Genomic DNA, 22774 nt, shown 5'->3' on the forward strand with positions numbered 1-22774 from the left:
GTACACATGCACACAATTATGTAGCACTCACTGTATACCAGACCTATGGCTGAGAATGCTGGCACACACAGACTACTGGGTCTGTATTCCAAAGAAATCATAAAAGAGGGGAAAGAATCCATATGCGCAAAATGGTAGAAGCCCTTTTTGTGCTGGCAAGGAATTGGAAAATAAGTAGATGCCCATCAATTGGGGAATGGTTGAATAAGTTATGGTATATGAAAGTAATGAACAGGCTCATTTTAGAAAGGCCTGGAAAGATTTACATGAAGTAAGCAAGCAGAACAGAAAAACATTGTAAGATTGTGCAATAATCAACTAAGATAGACTTAATTCTTCTCAGTAGTTCAGTGATCCAAGGTAATCCTAATAAACTTTGGATAGAAAATGCTATCCACTTCCAGAAAGAGAACTGTGAAGACTGAATGTAGATCAACACGTACCATTTTCACCTTTTTTTTTTTTTCCTCTTTTGTTCTAATTTTTTTCTCCCAATATGACACATATGGAAATATGTACCCCCCAAAAAATGTTTTCACATATAGCTGGGGTGAGAATTCTGGCACAACCACCCTTTAAGATAGATACATATAGGTATTTCAGAAGATACATGACCTCAGTATGGCATTGTGCCTCTCTGGGCTATTTCTTCATCTATAAATCTAAATCCAGCTTCTACCTGTGTGACAGAAGTTCTGCTGGCCAACAGCTACTTCCCCCAAACCCTTAACTAACCCATCTTTCTCAAATCTGAATGGAGCAGTTTTGGAATAGCAAACTGGTAGAATCTTTTTGGAGAACTATCTGACAGTACAAAGAAAATATTGGACAGGGAAGTTGTTTTGGTTTTTTAATACCTTCGATGTAATGATACTACTTTGAGAGAGAATACTTTTCAAAAAATCTGTTTACTTTTTATAGCAACATCATATGTAATTTTTTTTTTAAACTTTAAAACAGTTTAAGTGTCAACTGGTTAAGTAAATTGTAGTACGTTAATGGAATGCAAATACTATATTCAACCGACAAAGATACCGCATACAGAGAAATCTGGATAATGGATAAAGAATTGATTGTGAAGAGCGCAGAAAAAACTAAGATGGCGCCTAGATGGCACAGTAGATAAGAGTACTGGTCCTGGAATCAGGAGGACCTGAATTCAAATTTGGTCTCAGACACTTAACATTGAATATCTGTAATAACATTAAAGTCTTTTCCAGAACTGTGACTTCAAATTGTGGACACAAGTAGGGTTTTTAATTTTTTCAATATTTTATTTTCCAAACACGTGTAAAGATCTCCACATTCATTTCTTAAGGCTTTATGTTTCAAATTTTTCTTTCTCCTTCCCTTACCTCACCCCTTCCTCAAGATAACAAGTAATCTGATAGTTTAAATATTTCCATATTTGTCACATTATACAAGAAAAATCAAGCCAAAAGCAAAAAAAAAAAAAAAAAAAAAGAGGAAGAAAAAGCAAACAAAGAGTATGGATGTGGATGGCATTTTCTATCCCAAGTCCATTGTAATTGCCTTGAATCAACACATTGTTGAAAAGAAATCATTACATAATCTTTTTTTGGGGTGGGTGGGGGAGGTAGTTGGGGTTAAGTGAAGTCAAGATTGACTTTGATGAAATTGCTTAGTGCCAAGATGATCTAATAACTATATAGTTGAGCCATGTCATAAAATATGGTGAATTTTAAATCATTGGGGAGCTGTAAGAAATAAAGATGATAAACCCATAGAGAAGTATGGAAAGATTTGTGTAACTGACCAAAATGAGATAAGGAGAACCAGGAGTGTATACAGGGACATCAGCTATGAAAATATGAAGAGTAAAACCACAATCTTAACTGAACCATAAAATTAGAACAAGCTTGGCCTCCCCAAAAAAGAGACTAGAAGACATTTCCCTGTACTCTATTTGTAGACCTTGATGTAGAACATTACATTTAATGTTAATTATTTTTGTTTGATGTGTTGATTGATTTTAAACTTTTTTATACCTCTTTTTCCCTCTGGGAGAGGGTCAGACAAAAGAAAGGAGTGAAATCTAGGTATGTAAAGAAAGTTATTGGTCAGGTAGCTTTTCTCTTGCTCCTAGAAGCTGTTCTTAACTGACTTGAATAATGGTCTTAAACCTAAACAGCGGCAAAGATTAAGACTTGGATCCCCAGGGATTTAGGAGAGATTAGAAATGAAGCAAGACAAATATATCTCACATTTCCTTGCTAGTTAAGGATTCCTTTCCTTTTCCTGTGTTCTAAGAAGCAGCTGCATCTGGGAACAGAGGGAGACAGGAAGTGAGTGGGAAGATGGCTACTTGTTTCTCCCAGGACTCATAATGATGTGGGTGTAAGCAACAGTAGACTGAAGTTGTGTGTGTGTGTGTGTGTGTGTGTGTGTATTTCCCCTAACTCATGGACAAATCTTTTTAAGCAAGATAAATTTAGTTTTTCTTTGTAGAGATAGCCTTTATTTTATCACCTTACATTTTAATTTCTGCTCCCATCTAGGAGTCAGGAAATAAGATGAGAATCTAGGACTTTTGGAGTAGTTTTCTTTTCATAGCTGTGATACTGGTATCTTGTCATTTTCATAGTCATTGCTTGCTGGCCCTTGAATCTCTGTAGATATTTCAGATTGTAATTGTAGACAAGGAGTATATATTTGGTAGCATAAAATATGTATCATAGCAGCATTAGTTTCATAGTCTTCTATATTTTATAAGCCACTTTAAAAATTGAAAGTGAGATTAACCATTGAGTAAATAACAGAAGGTTTCTGACACCGTATGATCACTTAAATATACTGTATCCCTACTCCCAAAAGTATAGAATCACAGCTGAACTGTGTTAAGGTAGCCAGATTTTCATAACTAATGACTGATTGAATATTATAAAACCCTAATGAAAGGGCAACTAATTGAATACTAAATTTTGAAAGGAAAATAATTATATTGGGTGGAGAGATTTGGTCAGAGAGATTCTATGTATGTTTGAAGGGTATGAAAAATATAAGGTCAGAAAATGAAAGATTCATGGTATTCCAGTAAACACAAGATTTGCAGGAAAGTGAAAGAGACATTAAAGGAAGTCAATGGTTAAACAACTCGTCTCTCTTTCCCCCTTTCTCTATTACATTACTCATAATAGTTTTGGCCCATAAGATTGCTCCATAAAAGACCCTGAATTGTTAATGGTACTGAACTAGCTAGCTGTGGTCCTATGGAGAACATGGGCTTGGGATTCTTTGGTTGATATGTCTAATGAAAAATTCAGATAAATATTTGCGAAATTAATTGAAAAGTATGTGAAAGCATTAGGTCAAGTCAAATGTGAAGTTGATGCAACAAGATAGTATCAAAGATAGGAGCTTGAAAGAGGGACTTCAACTGACAAATTAGATTTCTAATCAGTTTCAGAGAAGTAATGACCTAGTTGGGGACCTAAGTCTCAAACCCAAATTTTAAATCTGAAAGAACGTCCTTCTTGTTATTTGGTGGGACCTTTTGTAGTCTAACCCTAGAGACAGAATTCTTTAAAAATTTAGAGCATTGGCCCTCAAATCAGGAGGACTTGAGTTCAGTGCTGGCCTCAGGTACTTAAACCCTTCCTAGCTGTGTGACCCTGGGCAAGTCACTTAACTCCAACTGTCTCAACAGAGGGGGGAAAAGTAAAGTAAAAGTACAAACAGGAAAATTCACTATCCTGTTTTGATCATATCCCTGCTGTGAATTAGAAGCAGGATTTGAATTATTTCTATTGGCCTGATCACTGGTTGTTCTGATACCAAGTATTATAATGATTTTTATAATTGCCTGTCTTGAAGAAACTCAACATTTTGGGGGGATTTTAAATTTATAGTACTCTTCCAGGTCACTAATAAAGAAATTTGTTGAAACTGTGATGATAATGGAATAAAACTTATTGAGAAAAGCTGTTGCAGTTAACTCTTAGACAAGCCGGACGGGCTTTGGAAATGTCTTCAGTAAAACCCTTCAGGAAAATGAGTCATCTGACCCAAGCTGTGCAGGGAGAGCCTGAGCTGATTTCCTTTCTCAAGCTGGCAAGCAGCCATGTTTGAAGAGAAATAGGTAATAGCATAGTGAAGAGATTCTGTAAAAGCAGAGAGAGGAAAAATGGCAAGTCTGTTGTCTTCTGTTATCTTATAATGTCTATATTCTTACATGATACCCTTTACATGCCTATGTTGTCCAGAATCCACCTAGCTATGAAGTTTTCCTTTATTCCTATTTAAGCCTATAACTAGAATAGTAGTCTACTTCTCAGTATTTAGGTGCTCTCCAAAACAGTTGCCTAGAGGTTTGTACTGTTAGCATTTTCACTTTTCTCCAATTGAAATTTGTTTGGAATTGGGCTTTTGTTTTCAATAAAAGACTCTGTTTTTATTGATTCTGAATAAAACAATAGAGATGAACTCTTTACTATGTCATGTGGTGTCTTGACATAAATGAGAAAAAAAGCAAGTTTATCCTGTAAGATTTGAGTTACCAACATTTGTTTTAAAGGGTTTTTTAAAATTGTAATAGTGAAGAATGGTGCTTAATCTTACTTGGCACAGAAGAAAATGGTAAGAAAAATGTTTGGTTTATGTTTGAGGTTTAAAGTTTACTGTAATGTGACTAATATGGAAATATGTTCAAAATGATTGTACATCCATAACCTATATCAGATTATTTGCTGTCTTGGGGGGCGGGGGGAGCAAAAGAAGGAGGGAGAAGAAATTTGAAACATAATCTTACAAACATGAAAGTTGAAAACTATATAAAACTGGGGAAAATACTATAGAATTTAACAATAATAATAATAAAAGCTTATCTTACCTAAAGTTTTCTGTGAAGGTAGATAGTGAAAGAACTATTATCCTAACTTCACAGATGAGGAAACTACTCCTCAAGATGAAGAACTCTATTCAAAATAATTTTAATAAAGTATTTAAAAATTTTTTGTTATTGTTTATACTAGTATATTTTATATAAGTATAATAAATTAATAAATTATGGCTAGCAAATAAAATATTTGAGCATCAGTCTACCAGTCTTCACTCAAAACCTGTATAGACTTGGTCTTAAATAACTGGAGGAATATACAGAGCTTATAAGTAGGCTGTGGCAATATAATAAAAATGTCTCCTACTAAAGTATAGATTTAGTGCTATACCAATTAAATTACCACAAGATGTAGTGGTGGGAAGAAGGATAGGGGAAACTATAGAGTAAAATAAAATACCACATTTACTTAGAAGGATAAAAGATCTAGAATTAAGGGGAAATGATTTAAAAAGAAAGAGTAGAGGGAGGAAATAAACCTCCAGGCCTAAGACTACACGTAATCTTCAAAACTATTAAGTATTGGTTAGTAAGTAGGAAAGTAGATCAGTAGAAGAGACTTAAGTGGACAAGGAAGAATAAGCAAGAGTAGTATTCAATAACTACAGTGTTGAATAGATCTAAATACAGGATTACCTTAGAAAGAACTCCCTATTTGACAAAAATTGCTGGAAAGACTAAAAGCATTCTGGAAAAATTAAGTGTGGGCCAGCATTTTATGTCTTATTCCTCAATAAATTTAAAATAAATGAGTGAATTGAAAATCAAAGATCTTCACTCTTAATATCAAACAGGTTAGGACACAGCTGCACAGGAAGTAAATTAGATAATATTGATCACATAAAATTGAAAACTTTTTGCATCAACAAAATGAATGTCACTAGCATTAAAGAAGAATCCTGGGGCAGCTAAGTGGCACAGTGAATAGAGCACCAGCCCTGAAGTCAGGAGGACCTGAGTTCAAATCTGGTCTCAGACACTTAATACTTCCTAGCTGTGTGACCCTGGGCAAGTCATTTAACCCCAATTGCCTCAGCAAAAAAAGAAAAGAATTTAAGAAAAATAAAGTCTTTTTTAAAAAGTATGATTCAATCTGTTTTAAGATACAATCAGTTCTAATCTATTCTTTTTCTGGTATGGATAACATTTTTCATCATAAGTCCTTCAAAGTAGACTTTGATCATTTTATTGCCGAGATAGCAAAGTCATTCACATCTGATTATCCCACATCATTGCTATTCCTTTGTACACAACACATGTCATTTTGCATGAGCTCATGGAAGACTTTCCAAGTTTTTCTAGAATATCTTGCAAATTTTTATATAACAATAGTATTCCATCATAACCACTTACCACAATTTATTTATCCATTCCCCAATTGATAGGCATCCCCTCAATTTCCAATTTTTTGCCTGGAGAAAAGAGCTGCTATAAATATTGTCTTATTAACTTTTTCTGGATCCAGATGGCATCTTCTGCCCAAAGTCTAGGATTGCTTTGGATCATTGAACCACTGAGAAAAGTGAAGTCTTTATTAGTTAATCATTGTATATTAGATGCTGTTTTTGTGTACAGTGTATTCCTGGTTCTGATTGTTTTGTTCAGCATCAGTTCATGTAAATTTTTCCAGGCTTTTGTAAATCAGCTTGTTCATCATTTTTTGTGGAACAATTACATTCCATTATCTTCTTGTACCATAACTTGTTCTGCAATTCCCCAATTGAAGGTCATCTACTCATTTTCCATTCTTGGCTACCACACACACACAAAAAAAAAGACTGCTACAAACATTTTTGCATGTGTGAAGTCCTTTTCTTTATGATTTCCTTGAGATTCAGATCCAGTAATGCCATTGCTGGGTCAAAGGGTATGTACACTTTGATAGCCCTTAAGCATAGTTCCAGATAACTCTCCAGAATGGTTGGATCAGTTTACAATTCCACCAACAATGCATTAGTGTCCCAGTTTTCCCACATCCCCTCCAACATTTATTGTTGTCTTTTCTTGTTATCTTAGCCAATCTGAGAGATGTGAGATGGTACCTCAGAATTGTTTTAATTTGTATTTCTCAAAATCTATGGTGATTTAGAACATTTTTTCATATATCTATAAATGGCTTTAATTTTGTCATCTGAAAATTGTTCCTATCAATTGGGGGATGGTTTATATTCTTATAAGGTGCTAGAGTAATTTCAAAACCATACTAAGTGGCCCTAAATTTTCCTTAAGAAAGAATGACTATCTAGGGAATCAAGCCATGTTACTTCAGTATTGGGGGTTTACCTTTCCTTGACATAGGATCTTTCTAATTCAAAGCATTCATAAAATGCTTTCTTTTTAATTCCTTATGAAATCAGTTCCATTAGAAGTGTTTTAAGGAAGGAATTTTAATTTTAGAGAGAAATCATCTGCCTATAGCCACACAGCTTATTATTATTAGAAGCAGACTGGACTCGAGTTCTGAGTGTGGCTTTTTTCATATCTGTTACCACACGTCTGGAGACTTTGAAAGATGTCCTTTTCCCCTTTACCTTCTTTCTCCTCCTCCCAGCACAATGTACGAAATGCAAGTCAAAAAAATTAAGTAGGTTTTCAGCTGATACTTGGAAATCTTGCTGTGAGTGATTTTTATTAGAACAGTATGTCATCTCTATTCTAGTCTCAAGTATTTCAATTTAGGCAGCCCTGCATAGTAGTTGATATTTAGGGTTTTGAATATATTATCTCATATAAGCCTCACAAAAAGATCCTGTGAAGTTAGCATAATTTCATTTTATCAGTAGACAAACCGGGGTTATTCTTTCCTGTGTTTACACAGCTAGTCAATATCGCAGCTAAGATTTAAACCTAGGTTTTTCTTTCTGACTACATATTCAGGGTTCTTTCCACTATACTATAATCCCTAATACCATATTATTTCAATCTTTTCTAGATGTCATAATATTCAACTTGATTGGAAAGAACTGAGATCTTCAAGGTGTCAGTTTCATCATAGCCTTTTCGTTTCTTCTCTTTTTCTCAAACATCACCCTCAATCCTAAGAAAACCATCTTGGGTAAATGTTTAGGAGAAAGGAACCAACTAACTAGATGATGAATTGTCTGGCCTGACTTTGTATACTTTCATAGAATCAGGGCAGCAGATGATCTCAGTTTCATAAATCTCAAGTCTTTTTCCACCTTCTTGATCTGACTTTTTATAAAATTTTATTGGCATTATTTATGCCACATTTCAGTTAAGAACTTGAAAGGGGGCTATAAAATGCATTGATGGCTAACATTTATATACTCCTGTCAGACAAAGCAAAATTTGCTTTGCAGATATCTTAATATTTCATTGTGCTCTTATTCCTATTTTACAGTGAGGAAGCTGAGGCAAATGGGTTAAGTGACTTGTGCAAGGGAGCACATCTGTTACTCTCATTATTCTATTCTCTGCATGACCTACCTGCCATATATATTGTCACTGTTGATTGTAAAAGAAGTGGCTTTAGGTTAGAAAGTGAATTTTATATGTCCTCCTCCTAAAAGGGTTGAGGATAGCTAAGTGGTACAGTAAAATAGAGTGTGTCAGGCCTGAAGTCAGACTAATCTTTCCAAGTTCAAATCCAGACTCAAGCACTTTTTAGCTATGTGATCCTGGGCAAGTCACTTAACACCACCTCAGTTTCTTCATCCGTGGAGGAAATTAGTGGCAAATCACTCCAGTAATTTTGCCAAAAGAACCTCACTTTGGGGCTCAGAGTCAGGCATGTGTGAACAACAGGAATGAGGGTCCTTCATATAATTTAAAATGTTTAACATGTATTAGACCTCATGCCATCTAGGTGAGGGGTAGAGGAAGGAAGGGAAAATTTGGAACAGAAGGTTTTGCAAGGGTCAAATTACCCATGCATATGTTTTGTAAATAAAAAGATAAAATAATTTTAAAAAATTTTAATGAGGGTGGTTCTGAATAGAAGCAAGAAGGAATTGAATTGTTTCTCCATTTCCTCAATTCAGAAATCTGTTCTAGTCCTAAATTAACTGTATAATGTTGAATATTCATTGATAAAATTTCTTTTCAATCAGTCTGGAAATATAGATATTTTTGGACAAGTAACAAGTCCCAGGGGTACTTGTAAGAATTGATTGTATGATCTGAAGATGAAGCTCTTTTTTGCATTTCTGTTTATCTACTTGCATGCCCAAGAAATCATGTATTCACATATGTATGCTAAGTATAAATGTACTTTTGTAACAAATTTCTCCTCTTCTTGTTTTCCAGCAATGGCCGCCATCCGAAAAAAGTTGGTTATAGTTGGTGATGGTGCATGTGGGAAGACATGCTTGCTGATTGTATTTAGCAAAGACCAATTCCCTGAAGTTTATGTGCCCACTGTGTTTGAAAATTATGTAGCAGATATTGAAGTGGATGGAAAACAAGTAAGTGGACATTCTATGAAAGCTGTTGTGTGTTTCCCATTTTGACATATATAAAAATAGTAGGAAAATATGTGATCTTAAAGTATATTTGCCGGCCTTAGAGCAAGGTTCTTTGGAGAAGGTAAATAGTATTAAAAGATAACATTTCATCTCTTTTATTAATCCCCTGTTGGCCCTGTCTAGGTTTGTTAACAAGATTGCCTAAGAAGATAGCTTTCAATGGCAAAGTGATAGTTAAAAAAAAAAAAAAAAAAATCTTAATTTATCCTAGATCCTTTCATGTGATCCAGTCTATTCCTCCAATTTATGACAAAAGTGTACCATGAATCCTCTCATACAGAAGACTCCTTAATTTTATTCCTGATCTTGGCCTTTGTCAATAAATAAGAACTTGAATGAAGTTCTTTATACCAAGATACTGAATCAAAATAATCTCTCATTCAACCCACAATTTAGATATATTTCCTGGCTCATCATACCATTCTTAGATTCAGGCCTAGGATTTATATGCCACATGCTGAAACTGTTATCTGAAATAAAATAAGAGTCCTACCTTATAATGGGCACATTAGAGAAGAGACCTGTTTAGCACACCTTGGACCAGGATTTTCTGTTGTTTAATGTTTAAAAATACCGTGATCCTGGAACTCTTATCAGTAGATAGGCAATAGATATGTAGCCAATTTCAGATGGTAGTAATTTAGAAATGCTTTTCCACCAGTTTTTATGTTCTAGTTACTGAAAGAATTTGATTGTAACTTCTCAGTTCATTTTGTCTAAAAAGCTCAATTTTATTTTATTTGTTTTTAATAGCTTTTTATTTATAAGTTATATGCATGGCTAATTTTACAGCATTGACAATTGCCAAACCTTTTGTTCCAATTTTTCCCCTCCTTCCCACCCCCTGCCCTAGATGGCAGGATGACCTGACCAATACATGTTAAATATATTAAAGTATAAATTAAATACAAAATAAGTATACATCACCAAACCATTATTTTGAAAAACTCAATTTTATGTAGCATCTTTAAAATTACCCCAAATCATTTTATAAATATTAGGATGGGTTGTATGAAAAACGATTTGGGGTAATTAATGGTTATATGCCAAGAATGAGTACTAAATAATTACTAAAGAGTAATATCTTCACTTTATAAATGTGAGGCCCAAGGAAGAAAAAATGAGGTTCCCTAACTCATATAGCAAGAACATAAATATAGTTCTTCTTTATCTGTACTCTTAAACTACATCACATTTCTTCCCTTCCCTTCCCCCATCCTCATCATACTACCCATCTAATATTTCTCATCATCCTGAAATATGATGATCACTCCCAAACTACAGAGATCCATGAATTTAATGTCTGTACATTGACAACATCTTCTTTCCTTGCTCAAGACCAAGGATTCCTTTTTATGTACTATCCCTTCTATTACAGAGAACCATAGTGGAGAAAGCACTGATCAAAGACCTAGATCCAAATTTTAGCTTTCTTATGGGTGTGTGACAATTTATGGTTATGAGATTCTAAACAAGTGATTTCACCAGTTGTGATCCTCAGTTTCTTTGTTTGCAAAATGAGGATAATAAGAATTACACATGTTTAACCTATATCGGATTGCTTGCTGTCTTGGGGAAGGGCTAGGGAAGAGAAGACAGGAAAAAAAATTTGGAACACCAAAGTTTTACAAAAATGAATGTTGGAAAACTATCTTTACATGTATTTAGATAAATAAAATAAGATTGTAGAAAAGAAGAAAAGGGCATTAATACTTGGACATTCATGTATACTGGTGTGGTTTGCATCAAAATTGAATACTCTCTTCAATATTCCATGCTTCTCCAAAGTCTTAAGAATATTGAGGAGTCATTTAGGAACCATCAGGGGGATGGTTACTAGTTTCTACACAACTACAGTAGTAGTTAGTATTTCCTGGCATAGAGAATCATATATAGAGGGGAGCTAACTGCATCTAGGGGGAGCTAACTGCATCTAGGGAACCAATATTTTTGTAGCCAATAGCTAATGAATTCATCCTTCTGCCCTAGCCTGATTTCTGAGGAGTCTGAGTGACATGCGGAGGCTTACTCAACCAAGTGAACTGCCATCTGTGAAATCTTGACCAAAGGGAGCATTTTGAAAGGTTAACTAATATGTGTAAAAGCCAATACAGGAAATAGATGTTTATTGCCATCAGTCAGTTTCTGTGAGATGTGAACAGCCTTATGGGCCCTAGAATAAAAGAACTAAGAATCAATAATAGAATAAAAGAATTTATAATAGAATGAAGATTCATTTCAGTTCTTTTTCCACAAGTCAATATTCTTTCTTCTCAATTATGATGACTATTGGCTCAGTTTTGAAGGTCGTTTTAAAATTTTTTGAAATATTTTAATCAACACTGTGGGGAAATCTAGAATTGTTACCATTTTTTCCAAAAACATAAGCTCCAGAGGAGCTCAGTTTTTTTGTTTGAGAAATGTTAAATGGGGGGAGGGAGCAGGGAAGCGGAAGGCAACATATTATGAGAACAAGAGACATCCATGGGTTAAGGTAGTTAGTGACAATGACAGGTGGCAATGACTAAAACAGCAGAAAAGGTCATGCCCTTTGTGGAGATATGCCAGGTCTAAGTCAAAAGAGAATATCACCAGAGAAACAGACTGAGAAGTCCTAAGAAAAATTCATTAACTCTGTTTCCTGCTACTAAGGTTTTTCTTATTGATGTTGTCAGTTTACATGAAGTGAAATGCTCTTTTGGGAAGGGGAGAATTGTTCTCTCCTCCCAGGTTCCCTTTAAAGTGCATTCATAGAAACTAGTCAAGATTTAACTTTACTCCGCTTAACTCCAAATACACCAAGCAGGTTATTTATTTATACAGTACCAAACAGGCTCTTTTGTAAAGCTTTTTAAATGGAAATGGAGATATACTATGTTATATTTTGCAAAGCACTTTTACATGAATATTCATACAGGGTGGTACAGATATTATGACCACATGTATGGCTGATAGTTCAGCAATCTAATGGTCCTTTTTTAGAATACATTCTGTGATTAAACAGTTGTTTGGGGTAAAGTAATTGAAAATTTTATATGTCTCTTGCTTCACTTCTATTGCCATATAAATACATTTATATGAAAGTTATAATTTGTTGCTTTAGTGATAATTGAAGATGCAACTTAGATTTTCCAGATGATCATTACTTCTGAATGAATTGCAATATGTCCTGTATATCGTTGCTCAACTAGAAAGGACCTTGAAAAATATAAATTTCTTGATTTATAGAAAAGGCAAAATGAGGCCCAGGATTGTCTTATTCTGTAGTCTTCCCTAATGACCTTTATCATTGACCACTTTGCATAGTGCTCCCCATCATTATGGGAAAAGGTGTAAGGGAGAAAGCCTAATTTTCCCACCCTCCAAAGCTTGAGAAGCTTGGCTTTGGTCTTTGCCTATCTCCTACTCCCTAATAAGAGTCCACACTTCCTGTAGAGGAGAAGAATTGGAGTTGTCCTGGGGGCAGGACAGATTCTGCTGGAGCAACAAATGTTGAGCTACCTTAGAGTAGAAAGAAAAACCTTCCTGTCTTCTGACTGGTGAGAGGGGGATCTCCTTTCATTGCAGATGCAGGTCTTTAAAAGAGGGTTCGTCAGCTACTTCCCAAACAGTGCTGTCGTAGGGGAGGTGGGGAAAGAGAAGAGAAGGAACCTTGGTTTAAAGGAGAGTAGGCCCAGAGCCATGTCCACTGTTGGTCCTATCAATAGGTGAATCATTTATTTAACTTCTTAGAGCTCAGACTTCATGTCTATAAAATAGAACTCGTGTTTGCATTATTCATCTCACAGGGATAACCCTGTGAGATGAGGCTCAGGCGTGCAAAAAGCATAAAAAGTGCTTTTACAAATCTTAGAGCACTCAGTAGCATTAGGTATATGATACCATTTGCCAGTTGATGAGGAACATGGGAGTGCTGCTTCTCCTGTGACAGCTGAATACACAGAGGTTGTGGGTCTTGAGCTAGATGACCTCCTAAGTGCCTAAGGATTAGCTCAGACAGCCAGGCTAGACAGTATATAGGATATTAGGGCTGGTGTCTGGAAGACATGAGTTTAAAATCCAGTGTTGGTCACTTAATAGAGCTTTGTGATTGTATACACAGAATCGTTTAACTTTTCTCTGTTTTCGTTTCTTCAGTGTAAAATTATAATAATAATAATAATAATAATAATAGTTTCTGCTTTATAGGATCATGAGAATCAATTAGGCACTAAATACTTATTCCTTCCCACCTTTTTGATGTTGCACAGGTCTTATACATCAGTTTCATCCTTTGCCACAGCTAATAAACCTTTACAAATTGGAAATAGCAAGATTTGATACGACTATCTTCTGTGATGTACCCCGTAAATAATGTTATTGAAATAGCATCTTCTCTGATAGATGAGACACAAAATAATCCATGTTCCTTCACTGATGAACTCCACAGATTCCTAACTGTAGTTTAGCTTTGTCCCTAGATGGGAAAAATTGGATCCTTTCTGATTTCTTTTGCCTTTTCTACCAGCTTCCAGTAGATCTTCCTCCCCTCTTTGTTCTCCCCCCCCCCCCCCCCCCCCCCCCTTTCCAAGTTAGCCTATTTCTGCTGCAACTAACAGACACTGAAGGGAGTGAGAGTTCTGGAGTGTTTCTGGCAGGAGTGTGTCAGGAAAGGTTAGATTGGAATTTCTGTGCAAATATAGTGTAGTGTCTCCTGGACAGGCTCATCCTCTTTTCAGCCAGTAGATTGCTATTTATAGTTCATTCAGTTTCCTTGGCACTTCATATTTATCCTTTCTGACTGCCCATTTCCCCTTCTGCATTAGAGTTTAGTGACTAAGGTCATGGATAAACTCCAGTAATGATATAAAATTTAGTTTAATCCCTGCCCAATTCTACCCCCAGATTGGGAGATTACACAATATAGTATAAAAGTATTGATCTTAGATTCAAGGGGCCTGAATTCAATAAGTGTGCAATTTACTATCTGTACACCATTTATTCTTTCTCCATAAAGGTTTTCATCTATGTAAAATGTAGATGCTTCTGTAAACTTTTTACACCTAGAGAAGCAGTGAATCTTGAAAGCATCAAGATGTTTTCATCTTTTGAAAGAATTTCTTCTGTCCAGATGTAGGTACTTTATGTTCATCCTGCTTTCTTATGGTTGTGGTTATGATCTTACCTAAATAATCTGCCTTTTTTCTCCATATAGGTGGAGTTGGCTTTGTGGGACACAGCTGGTCAAGAAGATTATGATCGCCTTAGACCTCTTTCCTACCCAGATACCGATGTTATACTTATGTGTTTTTCCATCGATAGCCCTGATAGTTTAGGTAAGTCATAATGTTTTGTATTTGGGTAAATATGGAGGAGTAATTATCAAGTCCTGTACATGTACATCTAGTGATAAAATTTCATTTGTTTGACAGTAACTTCCTGTTGAGTAAGTTGTAGTGCTAGATTTGGATCCCACCCTTACCCTGGTCCATCCCCCATCCATTTCCCATCACTAAGTAACAAGATGCATGCACCAAGCTGTGAAAGCTTCATGTGGCAAGATCTGGGCCAGATTGCACAACAGTGTGAGGGAGGGTTTGTGGAAGTTAGAGACAGTCAGCTGAGAATTAGGAGGTATTTTCACGAATAGAGACAACAATGAATAGAATAAAGGTTCATCCATCTAATATGTCTAAATCTTGAGAAACACTAGTTTTTGTAGCTACTGTTTTATCCCAGGGAGAAAATCCTCTGTTCTGGGGATTAGTTCTTCTAATCTTTCTTTTTTTTCTGATAATTTATGACTATGACATAGAGAGACTCCTAGCCAGCAAACTCAGGATGACAATTTAGGAAACTTCCATGAGTTCTAAGGAGATAAAAGCACCTTGTTTCCAAATTTGAAAATTGGGGAAATTTTCTGAGGAAAAGAGTATATTCCAAATACAAATTTAGTTCTTTTAAGATTTTTGGTTTAAAATAGCAATACTTTTTGTTGTTGTTGTTCTGCCCATAAACCTTCTTAATACTAATTTTGTTTAATGAAATTGTAATAGATTTCTATAATCATAATAATAGTTTTGTTTTGTATCTATTTTGTTTTGTTTTGTATAATCATATGTACATTGTTTTTTAATATGTTCATTTCTTTATGAATCATGTTGGAAGAGAAAAATCGGAACAAAAGGGAAAAACCACAAAGGGGGGGGGAGGAAGAACAGAAGAAAAAGAAAATGAACATAGCATGTGTTGATTTATATTCAGTGGCCATAGTTCTCTCTCTGGCTACAGATGGCATTTTCTATCCAAAGTTTATTGGAATTACCTTGGATCGCTGAATCACTGAGAAAACTAAATTTGTCATAATTGATCATCACACAATCTTGCTATTAATATGTTCACTGTATTCATGGTTCTGCTTCTTTAGCTCAGCATCAATTCATGCAAAATCTTTCTAGATCTCTCTAAAACCAACTTGTTCATTTTATTTTACAATAAATATTCCATTATTTCATATACCATAATTTATTCATCCCCTCAAATGAGGAGCATCTATTCATTTTCCAACATCAGTATGTTAATAAAATAAGCTATAGTTGAAGCAAATGTGATATTTTCTATTTTGTATGCTGAAGTAATAGCATTGAGAACAATTGGTGAGCTGGTGCTTATTTTCTGATATAACAAAACTTCCCTTCCACAAGGTAGAATTCTAGCCCAGTAGCATAATATGCTTCTTTTATGATAATGCTCTTAGCAGTTGGGTCTCAGTTTTAGGGAATAAGAGTAATTTGTGTTTAAAGTTAGTTCTTAAACCTCTTTTAGGATTGCCATGATGTTGCCAAAAGATAGAAACTTCTTGTCACCCTTCAAATGTATCTGACTGTATCAAGTTGATAAAAAGCCCATCTTTCCCTGATAAACTTAAAAGTCCCTCCATAGGCTGCCATTGAGCAATTAAGGCCCTGGGATCTTCGTGAATTGGAACAAGCAAGGTTCTCTGGTAAACCAGCCTTGAAATAACTTTAAAGTCTGTTTTAATTGTCATGAAGACAGGTCTATGTAAAAATGTCTTAGTGAGAAAAGTAGATTCATTTCAGTTGTGACCACATTCTGGGGCTTTTTTGACAGAAATACTCGAGTTGTTTGCCATAGCCTTCTTCAGTTCTCTTATAGATGAGGAAACTGAGGCAAACAAAGTGAAGTGATTTGCCCAAGGTCATACAGCTAGTATAAGTACTTGATGCTGAACTCTTTCCACTGTGAAAAGATGTGTGTTCACATCCCACCTTTGAACACTAGCTCTAAATTCAGCCCCCACTTTCCCTTTTGTAAAATAGGAATCATACCTTTGCAGCTTTAACTTTATATTTTGGGGGTCGTGGTAAGGAAAGTACTTAGTAAATTTTTTAATAGTATTTTATTTTTCCCATTACACACAAGGACAATTTAAAATATTGATTGGGGGAGGGAGGGGGGATTTGAATTCATATGCCCAAAAGGCTTTCAAACTATGTGCATACTCTGATCCAGCAGCATTGTCTCTACTGGGCCTATTATCCCAAAGAGATCATTAAAAAAAGGAAAAGGACCCACATGTGCAAAAAATGTTTGTAGCAGCCTTTTTTATAATTGCAAGGAAACTGGAAATTGGATACTCATTAGTTTCAGAATGGCTGAATTAAATTATGATATATGAATGTTGTAGGATATTATTGTTCTCTAAGAAATGATAAGCAAATGATTTTAGAAAGGCCCAGAGAGACTTACATGAACTGATGCTAAGTGTGAAGTGAGTAGAACCAAGAGAACATTATATACGGCAACCGCAAGATTATATGATGAACAACTCTGATGGATGTGGCTCTTTTCAACAATTAGATGATTCAGGCTACTTCCAATGGTCTTGTGATGAAGAGAGCCATTTGCATCCAGATAGAGACTATGAGGGTTGAGTGTTGATCTCAGCCTAGTGTTTATTTTTTAATTGTTGTTTTATTTCTTTTCTTTTTTTTTCCTTTTTAATGTGGTTTTTCTTATGCAGCATGATAATTGTGGAAATATGTTTAGAAGAATTGCACATGTTTAACCTATATTGGATTACTTGCTGTCTAGGGGAGGGAGTTGGAAGGGAAGGAGGGAGAAAAAAGTATTTGGAACACAAGGTGTTTTTTTGTTTTTGTTTTTGTTTTTGCAAAGGTGAATGTTGAAAACTATGTTTTGAAAATAAGACTTTATTCAAAATAAAAAGAAAATTTTGAGTTTGAAATTTTTTCCTTTCCTAAAAAGAATTTTAAATAGCAAATTTCCACATTAGTCATGTTGTAAAAGAAGAAACAAACCAAAAGGTCAAAATAAAAAAATAGAGAATAGTGTGCTTTGGGGCTGCTAGGTGATGCAGTGGATAGAGCACCATCCCTGATGTCAGTAGGATCTGAGTTCAAATGTGGCCTCAGACACTTAAAGCTTTTTAGCAAGTTACTTAACCCCAATTGCCTCAGCAAATTTTTTAAAATGTATGCTTCAATCTACATTTGGACTTCATCAATTCTTTCTCCACATGTGGATGGCATTTTCCATCATGATTCCTTTGGAGTTATCTTGGATCATTGTTTGAGCATTTGATAAACTTATGAAAGCTTTGGTGTGGCTCCTTGGAAATGCCAAGGAATTACTGGTGTGTTTGTGAAGTTCAATTTTTGCCTTTTCTCCAAATCATGAAACAAAAGGGGCTTTTCATGGAGCCTCACCTTAGCAAAAAGATGTTCCTTATCATTTAATCAGAGCTATGTACTTCTATACCCTCATGATTCTTGTTTTTGGTTCTTCCAGAAAACATCCCAGAGAAGTGGACCCCAGAGGTGAAGCATTTCTGTCCCAACGTGCCCATCATCCTGGTTGGGAACAAGAAGGATCTTCGAAATGATGAGCACACAAGACGGGAGCTGGCCAAGATGAAACAGGCATGTCCTCAGGAGGGGAGGAGGGGAGCAGGGGAGCGGAAGACTGGACCCTGAATATGCAGAATATGGGAAGCTGTGTGTGTGCTCTTTCTTTGGCCTAGACTCTTCTCAACCTCCTCACAACTAACGAGCTTGGGTTGGGTGTCACTGGCAAGAATGTTTTGAAGGTCTTCTCTGTGTTCATCCCCAGAAATCTGAGGTTAAAGTAAAAATAGCTTGAGATCGAAAGTATTGTGTGCCTGACTGCAGATTCCATCTCTACCATTTTACTGTCTAACTTGGGTAGAAATAATTACCTCCATGTTACAGAAAGATATTGGGGAGAGGGGCGATGAGGGGCAGCAGGGAAAACAACTTCCTAGAATCCTTAAGTAGCTGATGCAGAACCAAAATGAGGAATTCAGAAACCCACATCTTGTGTTACAGAGTCAAACTAGTCACTTCTGGCTCTGCTGCCCACTTAGTGTTTTTCTTCTGGCCTCATTTTGTCCATCTGTAAAATGTGAGAGGACTGCATCGGATCTCTCCAAAGCCTATTGTGTTGCAGCATTCTACCATTAGCTTGCAGCTGCTTTCAAACAAAGACACTGAGGTTCATAGAAATCTCCATTTTCATGACTGTTCTGAAGATGAATTGAAAGTACTTTTTGCTTTGCTTTTAAAATAAGGATCCCATCACTTTAATAATAACTCTACTCACCAAAAATTGGTGGGTTAGAGAAGAACATAGGAAATGATTATTTTCAGCTCAAGAAATTAAATATTAGGTATATTGGAATGAGATCATATGCTTTTAAGTGGGAAGAATTACCAGAGACCACTTTGAGATCTCAGCTCTGGATATACAATAGCAAATAACTTCACTTCTTTAGGCTTTTTTCTCCTCATCTGTCAAATTAGGATGTTGTAGTACATGGATTTGGTGTTCTCCAAAGTCCATTCTAGCTCTCCTTTGACTATATATAAGTGAGCTCATGAGAACTTTTTCTTCTACCAGAATTGAAGCAGCTGACTCTTGGGGTCAATAGCCTAAGAGACATTGAGGTCCATCCTGGGTTTATTTAGGGACCTTATGGCTATTGGGGTGTGAACTCTGGGATAGATGTCCTTATTATCCATAATATTTGCCTTTTCTCACAAATCTCAGCAGCCTTTCAAAAGAGCAAATATGCCCTTTTCAAGAGAGAATTTGTATTTCAGACCAGTATTTGCCAGCCAGGTTTTCTGTCTCTGGATGGATAGTTTGAGATTAGAATCCTTTAACAGATATTTATCTGGCCTAGAGTTTAATTGCCCTCCTGAGAATTAGCATTAGAAAACTTACCCCTACTTTTCCATCTTAAATTAGTAGAGAAGCTCCTTATGCTGATTTTAGTCATAAATGGTGCCTGAGGATAGTATCTTGAAATTTTATAGTATAAAACATAAATTTAGCTAGTATCAGAGAATCTGGATTATCATGTCCCAGCTCAATTACTTTTATTGTTTCCTCTTCTGTGAAATGAAGAGGTCAGAATAAATATTAATTATTTAGTGTAGTTTTTGTAGATGGTTTATGTGGATGGTTTCCAGGATATGGTCATACAATTCACTCCTACTTTGCTAAAAAGGGTTTCTTTCTCTCTCCACAGGAGCCAGTGAAACCTGAAGAAGGCAGAGATATGGCAAATCGGATTGGTGCATTTGGTTATATGGAGTGTTCAGCAAAGACCAAAGACGGTGTGAGGGAGGTTTTTGAAATGGCCACAAGAGCGGCTTTGCAAGCCAGACGTGGAAAGAAAAAATCCGGGTGCCTTGTCTTGTAAACACAGTGGAAAGCCCAAGCCCTCACTCGGTTAATTTTTGAAGTGCTGTTTATTAATCTTAGTGTATGATTACTGGCCTTTTTCATTTATCTATAATTTACTTTAAGAGATTTACAAATCAGAAATCATCTTGCTACCAGTATTTAGAAGCCAACCATGATTGTTTAATGACAGTCTGTGTCCAACACATCTGTGCACACCAGGGTCCCTCTGACATTACTCTTAATAACCTTCTTCATTCTCCCAACCAGCACACATCTGGCACTAATTCAAGGGAATTCTTAACTTCTTGCTTCTTTCTAGAAAGAGAAAGGTGATAACTTTTGTGAATTGGGCTTTAACTACTTTTATACCTAACATGTCCTGTTGCTGTCAGCTGCAGGGCCCTCTGGGGAATAAATACGGAGTCACTTCAGAGCAGGACCACTTATAAGGCTTTTATTGGTGTAACTCTGGGGTATTATTCAGTTATTTGAAAATGGGACCTAGCCAAATAGGCTACAAGTTCCCATGCAGCTGTGGCAAAGCTACAGTTCTGTGGTTTCATGTTAGTTACCTTAGAGTTACTGTGTAATTAGTGCCACTTAATGTATGTTACCAAAAAATAAATATATCTACCCCAGCTTAGATGTAGTATTTTTTTGTATAATTGGATTTCCTAATGCTGATATTTGTTATCTCTACAGAAGGTCTCTTTGGTTTTTGTTTTGGGGTTTTTTGGTTTTTGTTTTGTTTTTTTAAAGAACATTTGAACATAAAGTCAGATGGAAAAACATTTGAAATCCCTTTTTGTCAATTTCTCCAGTGAATGACAGCCATTAGCAGTTCCTTTTCTACACAACATACTCCAATGTCCACCTCATCCCCTGGAGCTGGGGCCAGTGAATGGGGAATTTGTTCCACTGTAAGGCAATGCTATGGGTTCAGAAATTCGAGTGATGGTGTCTAAACTCAAGTTGCAGCATCTTGGTATATATGATGTTTTCTTATTTCTTACTCTAAAAGTGGTGACTCCCCTTAATTTCCTTGGGGAGCTTGCTACCCATTCTCTTTGTTGGTGGCCAAAGTCCCCCTTTGGAAGAACTTCTCATTCCTCTCCAGCTGACTAAACTTTTTTCTGTATCAGTTAATTTTTCCAACTACTAATAGAATAAAGGCAGTTTTCTAAACTTCCTGTATCCTGGTATTTGTCTCGCTCACTCTCCAGGCCAACAGTGGCAGGTGAGGGGGGTGTTCCAGGACAGACTTTGAGATAGACTAACTTCAGTGACTTAGTTATGCTTTTAAAAAACATTGTCTCTATTGGATCCAGAATCCTGTACTAATCGGCCTTAAGTAAAATATGAGCCTTGTCCTCCTGGAGTTAAGAGGGGAGGGAGAGATTCAGAACAGCAGTAGGAAAATAGCCATACTATCTTGGCTAGAGTTGCAAATAAAATACTATAGAAGGAAGAAGGTCCTTCCTGACCTGGGAAACAATTCCTGAAGTGGAATTAGTAGGGCCAAATGTATTAACTTAAGAATGATTACCTAAAATTTAGATATAGTATATTTAGGATTGAAGGATCAATAAAAGAGTATGTAGGAAGATTGGTAAAGAGGTTATTAACAATTCTGGGTGGCAGTTTATTGGAACCAGCAGAATACACAGGAGTGGAAGAGGTAACCCCTAAAGGCCTAAATTGTTAGTAAGACTTGAGTATGGACCCCAGTTTGAGACCTCCTGCCCAGAGTCCACTTTTTAGCAAGTAAAATGGAATTTGAGAGTAGCATTTAGAGGGCATGTTTTCCTTTGAAGATTGACTAGGGAGGAGAGGACTTTAAACAGAAATAATCATTACTTCCTCAAGGAAAAAATACTTTGGATTCTGCATTACCTTGACAGTTTTTTTTTTGCCTCATAATTCCTTACATATGATGTTTCTGATGATTAATAAGTGGTAAAATATCAGAATTAGACCATATCAAAAGTGTTGAGATTCTCACATATTTCATTTCATTTTATTTATCTAGCCCATCAGTCTGGCAGTCAAGCCTCTGCTATAAGGATTATGAAAGGAATAAAAAAAAATTGAGGGTTTTTTTTTTTTTTTTAATAACAAGGCTAGCCTGTCAAGTAGTTTTCTTATTCTTGGTTCTAAGGAGTATGGAGACAGTATTGCCCTTCCCAAGATATGAGAAAAGGAAGAAAATGAAATTACCAAAAGCAGCACTTTGTAGTCTTACGAGTTGCATGTAAATCAGCCTAACTTGCCCTAGATTAGAATTAGAATTGTTATGACTGTTGCCCCTGGAAGGGAAGGGGGTCGAGGGTAGAATGCCTTTAGCCAACAAGTGGTTGTTGAGTATAGGAAATGGAGACAAAAGATAGTATATTCGGAGAAGTCTTTTAAATCCTTTCAGATTAGGGAATAATTTTACTTAAATTCAGCAAACATATTTTTTACACAAATATTGCCTGCAGTATGCAGAACACTAATGGTCACAAGGAGAGTTAGATTAAGGAAGATGATCCTTGTCCTTATAGAGTTAAGTAAGGTAGTCCAGTAGGAAGTCTTAAATCTAGTATAGGGAAGAAAAGGTCTTCCATACAAACTCCTCATCCCATAAGCATATTAGACTCATGTGCAAAATTGATCTCATCTTTCTTCCCCATCAGTTGCCAAATCTTGCCATTTCTACCTTGAT

General features: G+C 35.9%; 1 protein-coding gene across 3 annotated transcripts in view; it reads left to right on the forward strand.

The window, feature by feature from the left end:
- The window catches only part of RHOA (ras homolog family member A), a 56815-nt gene extending 35560 nt beyond the window's left edge, over positions 1–21255 (forward strand). For all 3 annotated transcript variants that reach the window (XM_031959229.1, XM_031959227.1, XM_031959222.1), the window contains 4 exons: positions 9122–9279; positions 14534–14654; positions 18151–18281; positions 19913–21255. In XM_031959229.1, the coding sequence (XP_031815089.1) occupies positions 9124–9279; positions 14534–14654; positions 18151–18281; positions 19913–20086 (582 nt within the window). In that variant the 5' untranslated portion in view covers positions 9122–9123 and the 3' untranslated portion in view covers positions 20087–21255. The remainder of the gene's footprint in view (positions 1–9121; positions 9280–14533; positions 14655–18150; positions 18282–19912) is intronic.
- Positions 21256–22774: the final 1519 nt, after the last annotated feature.

The sequence above is a fragment of the Sarcophilus harrisii genome, chromosome 1, assembly GCF_902635505.1.
Source record: "Sarcophilus harrisii chromosome 1, mSarHar1.11, whole genome shotgun sequence".
Classification (NCBI taxonomy): Eukaryota; Metazoa; Chordata; class Mammalia; order Dasyuromorphia; family Dasyuridae; genus Sarcophilus; species Sarcophilus harrisii.